At 43.7% G+C, this 21,782-nt stretch overlaps 1 protein-coding gene and 1 long non-coding RNA gene across 4 annotated transcripts in view; one reads left to right on the plus strand and one right to left on the minus strand.

Moving 5' to 3' along the window:
* Positions 1-21,782, plus strand: part of abhd12 (abhydrolase domain containing 12, lysophospholipase) — a 66,916-nt gene that overhangs the window by 26,444 nt on the left and 18,690 nt on the right. For all 3 annotated transcript variants that reach the window (XM_051919415.1, XM_051919414.1, XM_051919416.1), the window contains exons 2-7: positions 1,606-1,718; positions 3,875-3,980; positions 6,240-6,359; positions 13,107-13,137; positions 19,040-19,085; positions 19,925-20,054. In XM_051919415.1, the coding sequence (XP_051775375.1) occupies positions 1,606-1,718; positions 3,875-3,980; positions 6,240-6,359; positions 13,107-13,137; positions 19,040-19,085; positions 19,925-20,054 (546 nt within the window). The remainder of the gene's footprint in view (positions 1-1,605; positions 1,719-3,874; positions 3,981-6,239; positions 6,360-13,106; positions 13,138-19,039; positions 19,086-19,924; positions 20,055-21,782) is intronic.
* LOC127525969 (uncharacterized) overlaps positions 1-21,782 on the minus strand; it is a 569,224-nt gene that overhangs the window by 16,487 nt on the left and 530,955 nt on the right. The gene's annotated exons all lie outside the window — the stretch shown is intronic.

A 21,782-nucleotide genomic window follows, 5' to 3' on the forward strand; every position in this document is an offset into this window, starting at 1 on the left:
TGCTGACGCCCACCTGAGAGGGGAACCACGGAGTGCACGGCCTTTTTGTTCTATGCGGGTGCAGCAATGCGCTGTATCAGCACGTACTCCTCACTTCTCTCTCGCTCTCGTGCCTACGTGACCACACGGTGATACCAATTCCGAAGTGACGTTTGGACTGTTTTGTGTATTGTGTATCACACCTTTATCGTAAGAGCATCCCTTATCTATGATGGAGCTTTTGATCAGAAGAAAATATGATGCTAGTTTGAAATTAAAAGTCGTCGAAGTAGCAAAAGAAATTGGGAACTGTGCTGCTGCAACAAAATTCGATGAGTCTGAGAAACTGATGTGAGATTGGAGGAGGCAAGAAGATGTAAAAAAAAAACGGGTGTATAAGTTGGGGTCGGATTTTATGATCGATTTTTCGGGTTTCAAGACCTGACTTATAAGTGAGTAGATACGGTAAATTAGTTTACAGCTTGATACAGGAGATTGTTAAAACATAAAAAAAACTGTATTGGAAAAACGGACGTTCTCAAACTGATGAAAAAGTTTGACAACATTCATTCATCATATCGACAGCCAGCCAATTGGAATATCACGTATTGTGAAACCCCCGGTAGAACTTTATAATAAATATGCCTCGTATGAAGAGCGACAGAAGAACAACGTCAGAGGAGGGCACCAGCAGCGTGCGTCTGTTTACATCTGATCATCAGAAAAGCATCTCGTGAACAACGCGAATACTAGATCACTGCTGCCCAGAGTGAGCTTTTTCTAATTGTAATTACGAACTATGACATGTTCCTAATAGTCGGTGACTTTAACTTTAATATCAATAATCAGTGTGACCTGAAAGTAAAAGAATTCATGAACCTCCTGGACTTTTTTGATCTGAGCCAGCACGTTAGTCAGCCTACACACAAAGCAGGTCATAAGTTAGACTTAAAAGACTGAAAGTTGATGTGAAGCAGATCGTTGATATTCGTCTATCAGACCATTTTCTCTTGCTATTTAATATAGAAATAATGATAGAAAATATTCATGAGACACATATTGTTAAAAAACGCTTCTTGGATTCATCAGCAGCTTCAAAATTTACAAACATTCTAAGCAACCAGTCCGTTTATAGTGCTTACTACAATAATGAGAATAATGTAAATAGTGAGATGGAAAATTTGAATACTAAAGTGAGAGCTGCTGCTGACATAGTCGCACCTGAAAAGACAGTTAAAAAATTCTTCTAGCACTGTTATACCATGGAAGACCCAAAGAGTGTCTGATCTTAAGAGAACATGCTGGAGAGCTGAGCGTAAATGGAGAAAAACTACACTAACTATCCATTATGAGATTTTGAAGGTTAAAATAACAGAATTCAACAACACAGTCCATCTTGAGAGGCCATCTTGTAATTTCTCTAGAATTATAAATAACAATGCTAGTAATCCCAAAGTCTTATTCTCTACGATTGATCGTCTGCTAAACCCTGGCCACTCAATGGAATGCCTCCGAAAAACTTCCAGTGAAACTTGTGAGGCTTTTGCTGTGTTTTTTAATCTGTTACACAGATGAAGGCGTTTGAACAGTATGTGTATTCTTAACATCGCCTGCTTCCTCTTTCAGGTATGTGGCTTTGAAGAAGGTTGCTCTTTGGCTCCTTGGGCTCTATGTTGCCATTCCATTCATCATCAAACTCTGTCCTTCCATTCAGGCCAAGCTGGTGTTCCTGAATTTCGGTAAGTGTGTTTCATTTGATTATGCTCACATACACTGCATTACTGTGTCATGATTCCTGTTTCTCTTTTTCATACCTTATATATTTTTAGAGGAGGTTATTTCATTTTTTATATTCATCTTTATTGAATATAAAATCTTTATTGTTTTGTTTGGTGATGTCACCCCAAAGCGATTTCATTGCTGTGAACTGTAAAGATTCATGTCCTGAGGGGCAGGGTGTTTGCCAAAAGGAATCTGGAAATGAAACAACCGAGAGGCAAAACAAAATGTTTACTGAAAACGCAGGCCGAAGTGAAATCCGCAAGTCAAAACACAGAGCGTCAAAACACAATACGTTAAACAACAGCGAAAAGTCGAAGCACAAAGCAAAAGATCCCGTCTGCTTAACATCCTTTCCCTATGCAACATGAGCAGAATGATTATTTGGTTTGAGAAGATAAATAAACTTGGACAACGTTTATTTCTGTAGCACATTTTCATACTAAAACGTGCAGCTCAAAGTGCTTCACAAGAGGGCAGCCACCTTAGCGTTGTGTTTTAACCTCGGAATAATGAGTCAACGTCTGTACTGATGCAGATTTAGCACACGTCTTTTGTGTGATATTTTCTGCGACAGTTACTGTCACACAGCCTGATGTCACAATCAGGACAGTACAGGTGTGTTTCTTTGCACTCTTTTCTTATAATAATGTTTCTGTTGTTTGTGCATGAGAGTGTAGAATGATGGCGCCTGATCCGCATGATGGATGCCGCCTGATGTATTATTGTAGGCTACCACAGCACAAGGCTTAGTGACCTCTGCATTTCCTCAACACGAATATCGACAGTTGCTACATTGTAAGCGGTGCTTGGGGGGGCTAACGTCTTTCTTGTCCTTCCACTTGGTCGCAGTCATTTCACCTTTTTGCCACGTAGATCCTGCACTGTCCCGCAGTTTAATGCGACTGAAGCCACCGGGCATATCACGGTGGTTTGTTTGCATCAGTTTCGCTATCCATGTCAACGTCTGATGACTCATTCACGTTGTCCTCACTATTATTTGATCCTATTAATGTGTCCTGTTTATTCTCAAACTGGATTGACGTCTTTTCGTTTACACACCATTGTCTGTTTTGGTTGAAAGCTCTGTCCCTCTCATAAATATTAATGAGTTACCTTATTATGTCAAAATGAGTAGTAAGATTGATTTTTTGCAGTATGATGTTATTTTATTCACTAGATGGCGACAGCATACTATCCTCAGTGTTATTTGGGCTTCACACTTTACGTGGGATCATAGCAGCTTGACACGAGAGACACTCTGGCTTAACCGTTTTTACACAGAATTCCATGCCACAGAGATGGTCGAATTAACACCAGGGAGGTTAAAGAAAAAAATCACACTTAGAAAGGAAAACAATAAATAAAAAATATTCATAAATGAAAAATAATTTAACAAATAAAAGTAAACTTACATAATACCGATCAATAAATAACAGAAATGAGAGAGTTCTTTAGCATGGATTAAATTAATTTTGACTGAACTCGTTTTTAAGTCTCTAGTGACTGTAATGGTAAATCCGGCGCTATAGTCAACGTTCTGATCTCCACTAGAAACAGATGTTATGTAAAAGGACCCAAAAATCAGATGGGGGGGTCAAAAAATATATGCCAGGGTCAGAAAGCGTTATTTTGCTAATCGTAAATGCTAACCATAAAATCGTGGTGCCAGTGCCCAACACATAAACCAAAGTTTAAACTAACTGGAGATATAAATGTAGACAAGGAGGAGATGCAATGCCGCGTTGAATCTCGTCGTGCCGACGATGTCACGTGATGCGACTTCTTGGACATGCCCCCTTTCAACAGGTACCTTGCCTCACAGCTGCGATAGGTCAAAATGGCAACACCTGCCAAAAAAATTAAATGCCATTGTGGGTTTTCCAAAAAAATTGTAATGAATATGTAAAATAACATCTTAAGTTAAAACGTGAGTGAAACTAAAGTCTATGCTCATCAAAACTGGAGGAAAGAATAAATAAATCCCAGAAAAACAAAATGATAATGTTCAGGAAAAATCCTCAAAGGAACAAAATTGTAACGATGTATATAAAGAGACACCAGCAACAGTCCAGTGAGCGCCATGTCCTGACGCCTGATGTCCTCCTCGTTTCAGTGCGGATGCCCTACTTCATTGACTTGAGAAGGCCTCAGGACCAGGGGCTCAATCACACGCTCAACTTCTACCTGCAGCCTGAGGACGGCGTCAACATTGGCGTCTGGTAAGAGAATCTCTGATTTTTACTGCTAGGAGTTTGTTGCGCTGTTCTGTGCTGGAATGCGCCTGCCCTCACTTCGGTTGAATTTGCAGTCAGTGATATTGTAACAGATGCACTTTGAGACGACTTGGCTACGAGCTAAAGAAACGAGCTTGAAGGACTGAGTGGCCTCCTCTTGTTTGTCATATTTCTTATGTTCTCATGTCCACTCACATGTTTTCAGTCATTCGCGCTAAGTGGAAGAAGACAATTAATCTGCCTAATGGAAGATGGAGGGCCGAGCTCCGTACAGAAGACACGAGTACTGCTCAGGCCTTTAGAGTTGTACCCTTCAAACCTACCAGTAATGCTGTTTGAGTGAGTAGTTAAGGGGGCAATTACTTTTTCACACAGTCGGTGCATTACTTACATTCTGTCTGTAAAGCAGCAGTTTAGAGATGGTGTGATATGTTTACTCAGGTTCCCTTTATCTAATATTAGCTGCATTATCTTTCACGGAGAAGTCATAAAACACATTTAAGAATGTTTGATATTTTCTGTCTCTTGCCCTACACGTACCCCCAGGGTTACTCTGACACCGTTCCTCGGTATCCTCATGTGTCTGACCCTCTCGTGCCCGGTGCCTCCTCTCTCGATCACGTTCCTATAAACTCTGCTTCTCCAGCTCTGTCATTTCGAGGTGCCCTAGTTGTCTCCTCTCCCCTTCCTGACTACTACCAATGGTGGACGGACCCCCAGACAACAGTAACACTGCACTCATTTCAGGCCATAACAATTAAACAAAAAAACTGGCAACTCCAAGTTAGCTCCTGTCTGAGTGATGCCGTGCAGGGCCTGCCTGTTGTGGCCTATAGAGGGCGTCACTGAGCCCCAAACGCAGCTGCACCACAGCAGTCCCGGGTTCAAATGAATGTTTTTTTTCTTCTTCAACAAAGTACCTTTCAACAGGTCTCTTCTTCCACAGCGTTGCCTCAATCTAAGAACAGACAGACTGAGGAAGAGTATCATTTATCAGACGATAAAAATAAGAAATGGTCGTTATTTCAGACATTCATCGAAACTGTAAAAACAGTCAGTCTGTTACTTCTTTTTATTGTTAAATAATTATTTAACCATTATACCTCTGATGTGTGTCGATGTTACGTGAGTATTTTTAATCTGCACCTTTAAATCTCTCGCATTTATTTTTAACGTATATTTTTAAATTTTATTGTACAGTACAGGCATGTCACTGTATAGCCCAGTGTGTGTAGCTGTGACAATAAAATCGAAATCTAATCAAACGCCACACACTACGACGTACAAGTCCTTTATTAGCGTCTTTCCGCTCCTCCACACCTCCAGGCAAGTGTCGTCCACCTGCCCTCGACTCCGACGTGATTGCGTTGAGGGGGCTTCCTTCACACCAGACCCCAGAGTATTTCTGGAGCCACAATATTACATGGCAGATGCACTTCTGGATCAGGAGGAAGTACTTCAAAGTAGGCTCACCCACTTTAGTCAGCTCCCTGTGCTGGCACCATTTCACCCAGCAGGTCTGCCCAACAAGGACTACAATTCCCAGGTTGTGCACATGGGTGCATCAGTAAGGGGATGCTGCCCCCTAGCACCTTGGAGGAGTATGTAACCCTGATAGGCAATCTCACCCCCCTGTCCTTCCACTTCGTTGTCCCACCTTGGAAAGGGAGCTCCAATGATCCTGGTCAGGATGTCCATCCACTATGTGAGCCTTCCAGCCAGGCAAGGGTCCTTCTACTCCATTAGGGAAGCCAGTGGGTCCTCGCCATCCATTACATTGAACCGCTGAACACTCCAGGGTTGTTTCCTTGTTTTACTTCATGGAGGAAGCCAAGTGATCTCTCTGTCCACTCAAAGGCAAAGTCAGACGAGAGACCAACCAACATACTAAGACAAAGAGTCACCTGGTAGAAAGTATGTGGATGCAAGACCGACTGCTACTTAGGCTGTGTTTTACTATTTTACCAGTTCTTTTACCATCTTGGTTGGGATGTCTACCCATTATAAGAGCCTTGTGGCCAGGCAGTGGTCCCTCCAGTCCATCCTTGACATCAATTACACCACAAAGAACTCTGCAGGGTGCCCAGGGCTGCCCAGGTAGGCTGTGGTGCCACTTGATCCTGAGTTTGAGAATGTAGTGCAGGCTTTTGGAGTACCATCCTTGTTTTTCTTTTTTTTTTCTGCACTCTGCATGTTTTGCTCACTTTCTGACGTTGGCTAAGCCTCCTTTTTTCTTGGCTCTAGGCACACAGTCCCAGAGGCCTTTTGGAGGGAGGCTCAGGGAAAAGACCAGCAATGGTTTGAAGATGCCCTGGCTTCCACCCACCCTGTCATCCTATATTTGCATGGCAATGCTGGCACCAGGTAAGCCAATCTGCTTGCTCCTTAAACGTGTTCCTTTGGGATTTATGCCCGCCACTTGTGCAGTTCAGTCACAAAAACCTATTTTAGCTGGAATTAACTGTCTTTCCTTTTTTTGTGATTACAGTTTTTGTCTGTTAATGCGAAAAATAACCAAAATAAATAAGAACGGACAATTAGGATTAATCTTGGCCTGTTCACAAAATTTACAATGCTGTTAGCCCTCAAAAAGGAAAGTCAGACCTGCACTAATACACACCTCTGAGCCAAAAGCGTAGACTTCACCTGTCATGAAACTGGGAAATCTCAAAACCGCAGGAATAAAATAACTTTCTAAAGTGGCCTGCTAATGGGGGGAAAGCACCCTCAAAAACCCCTGACTAGAAACCCAAAGGGCCGAGAACAAATCTTTATAGAAATTAAAAGGTTTATTATCAAAAAAAAAGCTCTGCAATACACAAAGCTCCGTAGAGCACAAGGAATTGTCTGCGAATACAAGGCGATACACCAAACAAACGTCCAAAACAGAATCTAGTAATGGTGGTCAAAACAGAGCCGAGGTTCAAAATGTTAAAAACGGAGCACAAGGGTCGAGAGTCCGGAAAACACAAAACAACTGCAATAATACAAACAACACTCCACTCCCCAGCGCAGTCGCAATGAACCGCCAGGAACTGTGGGAGGCCCCCCCATAAACAGGGTGGAGGGCCGTTCCTGGCGGTGATGGACAGCTGGCCACGCCCCTTGGCAAGACAGCCACAAAACACAAGGGGCATAACCTAGGCCAGTGGTTCTCAAACTAGGGGGGCGTGAAGATGTGAAAAAAAGGAAACAAGAATCAAAAATATGAAATATACATCTATTGAAACCAAAGCAAGTTAACTTAAACTACATTCTGATACTAGAAAAATAAATACAGAGTTAGATCAATGTCGATAAAAGTTAAGTAGGTATAATAAAGTATGCATCTAAGATATATCATTAATTAAAAAAGAACAAATTGGTATTAGTGGGCTCCTTTCAAAAAAAACCTTAGGGGGGGGCGCAATTAAAACTGTTATGAAAACTCGGGCTGCAAATACTTAAAGGTTGAGAAATGCTGACCTAGGCCACGCCCCTTTCCCAACACTCAAATAGAAAAACGTACATTATGAACAAAAGAACCATTAATTCAAATAAGTGATACAAAATTAAACAAAGCCGACAACAAACACAACTGTGAACAACTGTGAAAATGCTGGCAGAAACGTGACCTCTTCAAATCAGCCTGGCACCAAACTCAACATGCTGGCTTCAGGCCTGTACAGGCCCAATAGTGGGGCAAAGGCTTTTACAATCAAATTGCCCAGAAAAGTGAGAGAGGAAAGCAGCAAAAAAAATCACTCTGACTCCTAAAACAAGAACTACGATTCTTAAAGTAATTAGGAGCTTATTACCAAAAAAAACAAGAACTTTGAAAGCAAAGCCAAACACTCAACTTTAAAATGGTTGGTTCACAAATCGGCCTGCCCAACCATTAACTGCCATGATCCCGGGAGGAAATCCTTCTCCAAACCAGCCAAGAGTCGTGTTCCTGTTGATATCAGAACCTCTGGAACTGGTCACTACATTGAACGCACAGAAATGGGCAAACAAAGGAAGTGTGCAGTGTGTAAGACTAACGCAAGAAAACAGTGCTGCAAATTTAATGTTGGACTACATGTTGAGTGTTTTCCAGTATGGCACCAAAACTAGGCAGTATGTGTCATGATCCCCATTTGGGGATGGCCAAAATTTTGAAATGTTGGAAAAAGTACAAATGTTGAGATTCAAAATATATGTTTTCCTTATTAAGCAGATGTTAATCTATAACAATAAAGCGAAAATATTCGGAAAAAAAATTTGGCAGTTAATGGGTTAATCAGAGCCATAAAGTAGAGAATCCATTTGGAATCAAATTCAATATCCAGTAAGTAAACAGAAAACAAAGAAACGTTAACAGCGACCAAGCCAAAACAGCCCTTTGGGGGGGGGAAGATGGCTTTTAAATAGTACTGGGGGCGTGGCCTAAGCTGCTGCATCATGAGGCCCCACCCCTCAGCTAAACCTATAAAGAAAAAGACAACTTCACAAGTTTATAAACAGTGGACGAAACAAAGTAATTGTTAAACAAAATAATATTTACAAGCATACCAAACACATATTCAATAATCCATCCATCCATCCATTTTCCAACCCGCTGAATCCGAACACAGGGTCACATGGGTCTGCTGGAGCCAATCCCAGCCAACACAAGGCACAAGGCAGGACATATTCAATAATAAAATATACAAAGTAATATTGAAAATCACAACATAAAAAGAAAATATTCACTGAATTGCCGTGGACTCAGCTCAAAGATGTGCATTGTGGTGAATTGCTGGTGGTGAAGAGCTCAAGGTGTAAATCCCATCCTCGTCACCAAGTGTATTGCTGTGGTCTCACACCATGAAGCATCTGAGTTTGTAGATCTGCACTGTGAGGAACGGCCGGTGGTTATTAGTGAACCAGCAACATCTGCCTCAGAAGAGATTTGCTCTGTGGTGAACTGCCTTTATCTCACGCTGCAAGGAGATAGTCGCTTCTGAGGCAGATGTTGCCGGTTCACTAATAACCACCGGCCGTTCCTCACAGTGCAGATCTACAAACTCAGATGCTTCATGGTGTGAGACCACAGTGATACACTTGGTGACGAGGATGGGATTTGCACCTTGGCCGGCTGACCACCAACAATTCCTTATAGTGCAGTTCACTGAAAGTCCACAGCGTTTCATCAATGCTGAACACTTAAGCCTGGGATGAACCCCTGGTTACAGTATAACCGTGATAACTTTCAAAATTATAGAGAACAGCAAAAACTCCCACCCCTCCACTGTCTACGTCTGCCTTTCCAGAGAGTCGGAAGACACTGAAAGGGCAATTGGAGGCCACACAACCATAAAGAGAGAAAGATGTAAGATTAGAAAAGAAAAGGAGCTCCGGGGGTCACAGGTCTCCAGGCTTCCATTTACATGCTGATTTACTGAATGAGATTCACTTCTGTATATAATATGGCTGGAAGGCCCCGTAATCCTCAGAGCTTCCAAGAGTATCAGATTATAAAAAGGAGATTTCCAAGAGTCAAACGAGACGGAGAGTTTAGGGACTTTTCAGCAAGAGGCCAATGTGAACTTGGCAGGGAAATGATTCTCTGCTGGGAGAAATTTAAGAGAAAAGGTACAAATGTATAAAACATTAAAAAAACTCTGACAAGAACAGGCCGTTCACCCGGTTTCAAACGTGACCCATTTTTGCATTTTAAATCAGAAATAAAGCCACCTTAATTAGTCCGCAGCAGTTCACTTGGTGATGAGGATGGGATTTGCACTGTGGGCAGCGGGAGTGTAGTGGCAGTGCTGGTTAGAAATTCTGGAGGCTGACAGAGAGAGAGTGACACCAGCTGACGTCACCAATGCTCACAGTGCTCAGAAATGGTCTCCGCACAGCTGACTAATGGAGCTTCTCCTATGAGCTCACACTGTATGGAGACCACCTCTGAGCCAGACGTTATGGGTTCACGACTAACCACTGGCAGTTCACAACAGTGTAAATGTTTAAACTGAAATGGTTTGTAGTGTGAGTCCACAGCAATTCACTTGGCAACGAGGGTGGGATTTGCACTGTGAATGAATGGAGTCTAGTGGGACGTCCCGCAGAACAGGTGGGGGCTGAGTGAGAGAAGGGTCAGCTGACGGCCCCAGGAAGTCTCCACTCGCCATGTTCAGAACCGTCTCTGCACAGCTGACTAATGGAGCTCACACTATGAGGAGACCACTTCTACGGCAGACGTTGTGAGTTCACGACTGACCACCGGCAGTTCACCACAGTGCAGATGCTTCATGGTGTGAGTCCACAGCAGTTCACTAGCATAACAAGGAGTGCTATCAAGCTTATCAGTTGGTATTTTTTTATGAATGTCTGTTAATATTTATTTTTATTATGTTTAACCTGGTAGGGAAGTTATTGTCTAACAATATATCATCTTCAAACACGGAAGCTGTATTGGCCCATCCTTGCTCGGGGACATTTATGACTTGACTTATGGGTCAAGATAAGACTTTTGCATGCAGGTGCTTAGCCTCTAGTTGAAAACACGAAATGTGAACAAACAGAAACTGACTGCTGACTGACCAGCGCTGGCCTTGCTGAGATATTGGGACCTACACACCCACTGGTTCAAGAGGTGCAAGCCACCAAATTCCTGTAAATGAAGGCTGATACGGAGGCTTAGCCTCTCCTCGTGATGAGAAGTAACTCTCCCTCCACTGTTCTATCCATGGAGGAGGCCAGGCCATCTCTATCTCTCTCTCTCTCTCTCCATGCAAAGGCCACGAGGTAGCAAAGTCAAACCTAATTAAAAAAAGTTAAGTTAATAACAGGCTCACCTCAGGACACTGCCCCCTAGTGCCTTGGATGATTATGGAACCCTGATAGATAATGTCCTCCCTGTCCTTCCACTTCACTGCTCTACCTGGGTAAGGGAACACCAATCATCCCAGCTGGGATGTCCATCCATTTAGAGCCCACTAGCTGGGCTTTCCAGCCAGGTAGGGGTCCCCCCATTCCATTCAGGAAGCCAGTCCATCCTTGCCATCCCTTACATAGTAAAGAAGTGCTGAGCATTCCAGGGTTGTTTCCTTGTTGCACTTCATGGAGGAGTCCAAACCGTCTCTCTGTGCATTCAAAGTCACATTCAGCTGAGGGACCAGTCAACATACTGAGGCAGCGAGCCACCTGGTAGTAAGCATGAAGATGTAAGATGACCTGCTGCCTCGACTGTCCTTTGTTATTTACAATACAATACAATACAATTTATTTTTGTGTAGCCCAAAATCACACAGGAAGTGCTGCAATGGGCTTTAACAGGCCCTGCCTCTTGACAGCCCCTCAGCTTTGACTCTCTAAGAAGACAAGGAAAAACTCCCAAAAAAAAACCTAGTAGGGAAAAATGGAAGAAACCTTGGGAAAGGCAGTTCAAAGAGAGACCCCTTTCCAGGTAGGTTGAGCGTGCAGTGGGTGTCAAAAGAAGGGGGTCAATACAATACAATACGCAGAACAGAACAAATCCTCAATAAAAAATACATTTTTTTTTTTAGAAGTACGGAGCAGAATTTAACAGTAGATGATATCACATAATAAGATTTGGATAATTTTAGACTCCTGGAGACCTCATCCATCAAGCTGCTTCCCCCATTTGGCCATTCCACGGCTGAAACAGTGTTGGGCCAGCCAATCCGATGAAAGGACCCCTCTTTCCCACGATTCCTGCGATCCTCCATCAGGGATGACTTTACCTTAGGCAGGCAAAACAACTTGGCAGGTGGGCAGTGGCACCAAGTGCCACATTTGAGTACCGAGAAGAGAAACAGAATAGGTGAGGGTTAGTATCCAATTCTAACTGTCATGTGACTTCTGTTTTAGTGCTAATGACTGACAACAGAGATGCAGTCTGTATAGTTAATCAGCAGCTCTAGGCAGGGTGTGCTAAACTGAAGTAGTGAGTCTTCAGCCGGGATTTAAAAGCTGAGACCGAAGGGGCATCTCTTATAGTAGCAGGCAGACCACTCCAGAGTTTAGGGGTCCTGTAACTAAAAGCTCGACCTCCTGATGTTATTTTATTAATCCTTGGAACCATAAGCAGACCGGCATCTTGAGATCTTAATGTGCGCTCAGGTTTGTAAGTCATGATAAGTTCAGACAAGTAAACCGGACCTCGGCCATTTAATGCTTTATATGTTAAAAGAAGGATTTTGAAATCTGCCCTAAACTTAACCGGGAGCCAGTGTAAGGATTTAAGAACTGGAGTTATGTGTTCGTATTTTCTTGTTCTTGTAATAATTCTTGCAGCCGCATTTTGTATTAACTGGAGGCTGTACAGAGAACAGTTTGAACATCCAGTGAACACCGCATTGCAGTAGTCAATCCTACTAGAGATAAATATTTGACCAACTCTAACATTGTATTCTTCTTATTTACATTTTGGGCTCAATTAAAAAACCTTAAATTAACTTACACATGAATGAAAGTGTAACTTCCTGTCCTGCCTCTTTTCAGAGCTCCGCCTCATCACGTGAGGTCATAGATGTGGAAGGCAGCGTAACATAGGAGGGCTGCAGCAGGGATGGTGGGGCATTTTGTTCAGGGTTGCGTAATGAAGAGCATAAGAGGGGCAGCAGAGCCATTTCACTGTCTTACCTGGGAAAGGGAACACCAATGATCCTGGTTGGGACGTCCATCCATTTAGAGCTTCCATCCACTACCAGGACCCTACCGTGACAAAATGGCATTGTAATGCATGGGTTTGTTAAAAATTGAACCGAAATGTTCAGAGGCTGGCTTATTAAATTGACTGCAGTGCGCGTTTTCCATTTAATTGGTGCAGGACATTTTTTTTACTTAAACGTTTGAACACGAACACCATCAGCATTATTGTCCGCAGTTAACTGGATGCCAACGTGTGAATAATGGTGGCTCTGCTGGCTCTTTGAGACCAAGCTCCGTTTTATTTCTCTCTCTGCATGGATGCACTGGCTATTTGTGGCTTCTCCGCAGCACGTAGTTTGGGTGACCTTCAGGAATCGGAGCGAGTGCCTGTGGGTGAGCCGCATCAGCGCTGCGGATTGAGAAGTATCCACAGGTGGATATCTTGCAGGGTGATGTTTCATTTTTATCTTTTTCTTTTTCTTTTCTCAGAGGTGGAGACCACAGAGTGCAGCTCTACAAGGTAAGCAGGGTCACCGGAATGGCGTGCGACTGGACGCTGACTGCCTGCTGAGTTTAGTTTATTGGAGGAAAGCATTTTGAAGATTTTACAGTCTTGCTACCTTAAGCCAGCGTCGTAGTCTTCGGGTGTCGTGGCTGTTCTGCTTTTAGAGAGCAGAATTTCTGTAATGAGGCGGAGAAGGAGAAGAGGCGAGGTCAGGGCGTAGCGAAAAAAGTCGAGAAACGGGACGCTTCAACAAGAAGATTAGAACAAAAGTAAACACAAAAATATGTGTTTTTAGCACAAAGACACACAAATGTTTATCTGTGAGATCGAATAGCGAAGTGCCACATCAGGCAAACCTTTAACCTGGCACGGATTCATTTTTGGGTCGTGACCTTCATAGCCACGGCCACCAACGACAAGGCATCCCCAGCAGCAGAAAGACACAATAATTAATTACAATTACGTATTAGACACAATAATTAATTACAATTACATAGCGCTTCACAAACACTTTACATCAGTGATTCGTAACCTTTTTTGAGTCACGGACCCCTTTAAGAATCTGATGAAAGCTAAAGCTATGCACCCCCTTCCCCAGAAATATTCACATAAACACACACACACACGCGCATGTGCATTTTTCCGTACTACACCCTCATGCAGACTGCACACACATCACTTCTCAGCCAGCCACACTTGAAGGAAATTGTGGTCAATTAATCCTCACCAGCATATGAGAAGATAATCAAGCCGTGATAAACCGTGGAATATGAGAATTAGCATTTGCTGTTATGGGGTGGCACAAGATGGCGGTCGTACAGAGAATGATGACACACGTCTAAATGGTAAACGTGGGCCAACTGCAAGTCAAGAGACGCCTAGCGGTTGGCACTGTAAGTAGTGGCAGGGTGCGTTTTCTTTCATTTATTTCAATGGGAAACCATTGGGACAAGGGGAAGGGCTGTATAGTGAGCGCTGTTTTTCTCGTGTGACATTTTTCTTGCACATTATTTTTTTCATGAGTATGTAACTCACACATTAGGCTTAGGTGAGATAAATACTTGCGAGAAAAATAATTGCGAGAGAGAACTGTGTGAGAAAAATCACACGAGGAAACTCAACAGTACTGGGCTGTATAGTGAATATAAATGTACATTTTTATCTGACCCTCACAGACCCCCTGAAACCCATTCATGGATCCCCTAGGGGTCCACAGACCTCAGGTTAAGAATCCCTGCTTTACATAGACATTGGGGAACCACCGCCAATGTGTAGCATCTACCTGGACGATGTGATGGTCGCCATTCTGGCGCCAACATGCTCACCCTGTGTTAGCTGTTTGGTGGAGAATGTCACCGTTCTGCATATTGGTGTTCTGTATTCTCTGTTTAAGCTCCCTTTTCTATATATATATATATATATATATATATATATATATATATATATATATATATATAGTGCATCCAGAAAGTATTCACAGCGCATCACTTTTTCCACATTTTGTTATGTTACAGCCTTATTCCAAAATGGATTCAATTCATTTTTCTCCTTAGAATTCTACACACAACACCCCATAATGACAACGTGAAAAAAGTTTACTTGAGATTTTTGCAAATTTATTAAAAATAAAAAAACTGAGAAATCCCATGTCCATAAGTATTCACAGCCTTTGCTCAATACTTTGTCGATGCCCCTTTGGCAGCAATTCCAGCCTCAAGTCTTTTTGAATATGATGCCACAAGCTTGGCACACCTATCCTTGGCCAGTTTCGCCTATTCCTCTTTGCAGCACCTCTCAAGCTCCATCAGGTTGGATGGGAAGCGTCGGTGCACAGCCATTTTAAGATCTCTCCAGAGATGTTCAATCAGATTCAAGTCTGGGCTCTGGCTGGGCCACTCGAGGACATTCACAGAGTTGTCCTGAAGCCACTCCTTTGATATCTTGGCTGTGTGCTTAGGGTCGTTGTCCTGCTGACAGATGAACCGTTGCCCCATTGCTGCAGTCATCTTTCCCTTTATCCTGACTAGTCTCCCAGTTCCCACAGCATGATGCTGCCACCACCATGCTTCACTGTAGGGATGGTATTGGCCTGGTGATGAGCGGTGCCTGGTTTCCTCCAAACGTGACGCCTGGCTTCCTCCAAATGTGACGCCTGGCATTCACACAAAAGAGTTCAATCTTTGTCTCATCAGACCAGAGAATTTTCTTTCTCATGGTCTGAGAGTCCTTCAGGTGCCTTTTGGCAATCTCCAGGCGGGCCGCCATGTGCCTTTTACTAAGGAGTGGCTTCCGTCTGGCCACTCTACCATACAGGCCTGATTGGTGTATTGCTGCAGAGATGGTTGTCCTTCTGGCAGGTTCTCCTCTCTCCACAGATGACCTCTGGAGCTCTGACAGAGTGACCATCGGGTTCTTGGTCACCTCCCTGACTAAGGCCCTTCTCCCCTGATCGTTCAGTTTAGATGGCCGGCCAGCTCTAGGAAGAGTCCTGGTGGTTTCAAACTTCTTCCACTTACGGATGATGGAGGCCACTGTGCTCATTGGGACCTTCAAAGCAGCAGAAATTTTTCTGTAACCTTCCCCAGATTTGTGCCTCGAGACAATCCTGTCTCGGAGGTCTGCAGACAATTCCTTTGACTTCATGCTTGGTTTGTGCTCTGACATGAACTGTCAACTGTGGGACCTTCTATAGACAGGTGTGTGCCTTTCCAAATCAGGTCCAGTCAACTGAATTTACCACAGGTGGACTCCAATGAAGCTGCAGAAACATCTCGAGGATGATCAGGGGAAACAGGATGCACCTGAGCTGAATTTTGATCTTCATGGCAAAGGCTGTGAATACTTATGTTCATGTGCTTTCTCAATTTTTTTATTTTTAATAAATTTGCAAAATCCTCAAGTAAACTTTTTTCACGTTGTCATTATGGGGTGTTGTGTGTAGAATTCTGAGGAAAAAAATGAATTTAATCCATTTTGGAATAAGGCTGTAACATAACAAAATGTGGAAAAAGTGAAGAAGCGCTGTGAATACTTTCCGGATGCACTGTATGTAATGAGTGTAATTCCTCACTATTTTTAGTTATGTTTCTGTGTGTGCTCACGTGTCCTCTCGGGTCCCTGTTGCTTTATGGGTGGTTCCCCAAGAGGTGGGGCCACCTGTCTGTCTTCATGATAGAACCGCCCCCTGACCCAACCCATGAAGGCCGTAGCATACCCACTGGTGGTTCATTGGTGTCAGTTTGTGAGTTCACTTTGCATTTCTAGTCTTATTATTATCGTTTATTTGATTCTTTGAGATCTCTGCTCTGTTTTTGACGACGATTGTTGGATTCTGTTTTGGGAATTTGCTCGTTATCAGATTTCCTTCTGACATGTCCATTTACAATACAAAACAATTTATTTTTGTATAGCCCAAAATCACGCAGGAAGTGCTGCAATGGGCTTTAACAGCCCTGCCTCTTGACAGCCCCCCATCCTTGACTCTCTAAGAGGACAAGGATAACTCCCAAAAAAGCCCTTGTAGGGAAAAAAATGGAAGAAACCTCGGGAAAGGCGGTTCAAAGAGAGACCCCTTTCCAGGTAGGCTGGGCATGCAGTGGGTGTCAGAAGAAGGGGGTCAATACAACACAATACACAGAACAGAACAAATCCTCAATACAGTATAAAAATAAAAATTTTAGAAGTACGGAGTAGAATTTAACAGTAGATGATATCACATGATATGATTTGGATTTGTTTAGAGTCCTGGAGACCTCATTCATCAAGCTGCCTCCCCCATTTGGCCATTTATGCCTCCTGTGATCTTGTGAGCATTTTGGATATATTTTGACCTGTTAGAAGGTGAATCTTCACTCCAGTCTGATGTCCACAATGTTCTGAGCAGGGTTTCGTTAAGGAGATCTCTACGTTTTGCTCCATTCAGCTCTTCCCCCAACCCTGACTGTTCTCCCAGTCCGTGATGACTTCACTGTTGGAATGACACTGGACAGGTGATAAGTGGTATTTGGTTTCTTTGAAATCTGATGCTTGGAGCCGAGGCCAAACAGTTCAATCTTGGTTTCATCAGACCAGACAGTCTTGTTTCTTGTAGTATGAGAGTCGTTTAGGTGCAATTTTTGCGTTCATCTAGCATACTCTGGCATAAAGCCTTGATCAGTGGAGTCTGTCAGTGGTGGTTGTCCTTCTTGAAGTTTTGCCTATCTCTGCACAGCTTCTCTGGAGCTCAGTCAGAGTGGCCATTAGGTTCTTGGTCATCCGTCTTACCATTGTTCTTCTCCTCTGATTGCTCAGTTTAACCATGTGGCCAGCTATAGGAGGAGCTGTGGTTGTTCCAGACTTTCTCAATTTAGGCTACAGCACCCATGAGATCCTTCAGTGCTGCAATCTTCTCCACATCTGTGCCTTGAACACAAATCCTGCCTCTAAGCTCTGCAGGCGTTTCCTTTGACCTCTCAGCTTGGTTTGTGCTCAGCTGGGGACCTCCTATAGACAGACGTGTGGACCTTTCCTTGTTCTGTCCAATCGAGTGAATTGACCACAAGTGGACTCCAAACGAGGTGTAGAATCATCTCAATGGATCCACCTGACCCACATTTCAAGTGTCATAGCAGAGGGCATTGCTTCTTGTGTCAACATGAGAGTTCAGCCTTTTTATTTTTAATAAATTTGTAAAAATTCCTAAACCCCTGTTTTTGCTTTGTCATTCTTGGGAGGGCATTGAGTGTTACTTGATGAGGGGAAAAATAAACTGAAATGATTTTAGCACAAGGCCACAGCATAACAAAATGTGAAAAACCAAAGGGGTCTGATTACTTTCTGAAGATGCTGTGTGTCTTGGCTTTGTTCACGTCACTAGTTTTCGACTCTCTTGCTTCGCCCCTTTACTGTGATTTTGGTTTCTTGCTTTCAGCTCGTCTCCTTGATTCTTGAGCTCCTGCTTTTGATCTTGGCCAGTTCGGATTTCTAGCTCCCGTCTCCTGATTCCTTTCTCTTTTCAGACGGCTACCTTTTTGTGTAGCCAGATGAGGCCATAAGTTTAGAGGAGATCCCGTGTTAAATCTGAGCCAGATGGTGATCTGATGTTTCTCCCACGTCAAAATAAAATGCTCAGTCAGAAGCCATCCACATGGGTGTCTCAGATGCAGTGCCATTACGCAGCAAAGATGATGGAGAATCAAAAAGTAAAGGCAACTTACCCTTCAACAGATAAACCGAGCAGTTCCATCACTTCTCAGCATAGTTTTCCTCAAGGTTGATGGACTTTTTTTATCGTTCCACTAACTTCTACATTCCTTGGGAGAAAAAGCGTTTCGGCTGCTCCCTAATTCAGGTCTGCAGCACTTAACTTTAACTTCATCATCAGAGGTGAACCTGCGACTGCGTAGAACCTCTGAGAGGATTGAATGTGTGATAGTCAATGGTTGCTGTACTCTTGTGTGTACGATGTTGATGGTCAACAAGATCGAGCTTCGTCGGTTACATTTGTTCTTTAAACATTTCTACTGGTTCATAACCTTTCACTTAGTCCTGCTGTTTCCATGTCCATAATGAGCCAACATCCTTCTGTGAATTTCAGCAGGTTTCGCTGCCTCTGCCCAGTTAAATTTCACTACAGCGCATTGTTCGTCAATGGTGGTCATTGTTCGTCATATTCATTTGACCTTGGCTTTAACTAAACAAACGGCAGAGTGCTGTGCTGTGCTGTGCGTGTCTGAATTACCCATCAGCCACTGTGTCTGTGCGGTATGTCAGCTTCTATCCATTGTGGTTAGCACGGAATTTCTGAATCGCCTTTTCTTTTTGATTTACTCTCGTTGAAGTGATGAGAGTCAGACATACACAAGCAGAGCTGAAGTGCTGTGTGTCTCCAGAGATTTCCCTGCACGGTCCTTAAACGCATTTTCTACTTTCTTTGCAGGTCTTGAGTTCACTGGGTTACCATGTTGTGACCTTTGACTACAGAGGTGAGTAATGGCTGAGTGGGAGGTAAGCGTGGGGTGTCTCTTTCTAGATATATCTCTTTATCTTCCTCCTCTTCTGCTTCGCTTTGTAAAGAATCTCGTGATGGTGCCAGACAAATATGGACTGATGGGTCGGATATTTCACTCAGCTTATTTGTACAACACCCACCATAGAATCCCACGGCGCAGTCATATTTGTCTGAAATGCCAAAAGCGGCTCCCCTCAGCATTTGTATAGGAACCTGTTTATGGGCTCTGTGTCCTTAACGGTTCGATCACTTTGCCATTGCTTAGTGGCAGGTGCTCCTTTAGCAATAAAGAATAATAATTCATCAGAAATGTTTAATTTATTTATATTTATGCAGTCTGCTTGCATCATTGTCAGGCTTATTATCTAAACGCATGAAGTTTCAAGGACTCGGCCCACTTTCCCCATCACACATGCTCCCATCTCAGACTCTACCATAGTTAGATCCACACACTCAATTAGTAGTAGCAGTAGTAGTAATGGTCGTTGTATTGTCACGTGTGCAGAGTGCAGTGAATTCGTTACTTGCATGTCTGGCCATCATATACCACCATTGGTATGATGCAGGGCTGTTGAAAACTCAAAATAGTCCCTCAAACTCTGACCTCACGCCTGTACTCCTGCATAGGCCTGAAAAACACAAGGTGGGCCTCACTAGCACACAGTAAGCCTGGTCCCCAAACTTTAGTAGCAGGCTTATGGCCTGCACTGGCCAAAAGAAACAAAAGCTTATAAATTCAGACTTCCAGTTAGCAACCCCAGGCTTTCGTGGTGGGCCTATGGCATCTCAGTAATCCACTGCTTTGTATTCCAGGGTGGGGTGATTCCGACGGTGAGCCCTCCGAGAGGGGCATGACGGCCGACGCCATCTTCATGTATGAATGGGTGAAGAGGAGGAGCGGCAACAATCAGCTTTACGTTTGGGGCCATTCGCTAGGAACTGGGTGAGGGGAGATCTTCTGTTGTGTGATCCACTGGGAAATTGACCATTTGTTTTTATTCAGTAGCAGGTCAGTGGTCACTCACCACGGGGAGGTCCTGGACCAAATGCCGTTTGGTTGTTTGTTTATTACTGTAGTCCCATGCCTTTCATTTGTTATAATTAATTTGGAGCTTTCTGTACAACTTACGATATTCAGGGGAAAAAATGAGCCGTAAGAAGGTGGTATGGTGATTGGCACCAATATCTCGCAGCTCTAAAAATCTAAATTTACAAAATTTAAAAAAATTAAATCGGCAAAAAACTAAAGCCTGAATATTATTACAATACCAAACGTTATTAATTTAAATTTAAAAATGAATCAAAGTCAGAAGGCTAATAGCCTGAATCTATCTGGTGTTGTAGTCTCTGCCAGAAGAGTGCACAAAAAGGGAGAAGACCTCCAAAAACCCACACGAAAAGCCATGCAGCTTAACCCCTACTCAGAAAGCAGGCCCAATAATGGGTCTCACGCTTGTAATGTTCACAAAAATACCCAAATGTCCACAGTGAAAAAAGGAGAGTGGAGGGAGAGAGAGTTTGGGAGTCTGCGCTGATTACAGGGGGCGTTGCTGCACCCACCACATGGCGGACCATCCAGATTGAGATCTGAGTACAGCCATGCAACGGGTGACACCTCAGCACCACACTAAACAGTGTGGCTAGAGTGCCAATCCTGCCACCAACCCCCAAATTATCCCTCTAAGTTGGAGGACCTGCTTGCAGGGCTGGATGCAGATTAACATCACATACCCAGGAAAGAAGCAAACTGTAACAGTTCTTAATTCAATACAAAATAGAAAAGCAAGTAAATAACCCCATATATACTGCTCAAAAAATTTAAAGGAAGACTTCTTAATCCGAGTATAGCATCAAGTGAATGAAACTTGTGGGCTGTTGATCTGCTCAGTGAAGTAGCAGAGGGGCTTGTTCATCAGTTTCAGCTGCTTTGGTGCACTAGAGGGGCAACACTGAGATGACCCCCAAAACAGGAATGAATGGTTTAACAGGTGGAGGGAGACCACTGACATTTTTCCCTCCTCATCTGTTTTGTCATTCGTTTTGCATTTGGCTACGGTCAGTGTCACTACTGGTAGCATGAGGCCATACCTGGACCCTACAGAGCTGGCACAGGTAGTCCAACTTCTCCAGGATGGCACAACAATACATGGCATTGCCAGAAGGTTTGCTGTATCTCCTAGCACATTCTCAAGGGCATGGAGGAGACTGACAGGCAGATCCTCTAGGAGAGCTGGACAGGGCCCCTCGTAGGACCCATCAGCAGGACCCACCGGTATCTGCTCCTTTGGGTAAGGAGGAACAGGATGAGCACTGGCAGAGCCTACAAAATGACCTCCAGCAGGCAGGCCGGCCACTGGTGTGAATGTCTCTGAGCAAACAATCAGAAACAGACTTCATGAGGGGGGCCCGACATTCTCCAACGGTGGAGCTCGATTGGCATCTGCCATCGAATACCAGAATTGGCAGGTCCACCACAGGCAGACGCCCTTTGTTTTCACAGATGAGAGCAGGCTCACCCTGAGCACATGTGACAGACCTGAAAGGGTCTGGAGAAGCCGTGGAGAACGTTATGCTGCCTGTCACATCGTTCAGCATGACGGTTTGGTGGGGGTCAGTGATGGTCTGGGGAGGGAGGCATATCCATGAAGGGCCACACAGACCTCTACAGGCC

Source organism: Erpetoichthys calabaricus, chromosome 15 (assembly GCF_900747795.2).
Source record: "Erpetoichthys calabaricus chromosome 15, fErpCal1.3, whole genome shotgun sequence".
Lineage (NCBI taxonomy): Eukaryota > Metazoa > Chordata > Cladistia > Polypteriformes > Polypteridae > Erpetoichthys > Erpetoichthys calabaricus.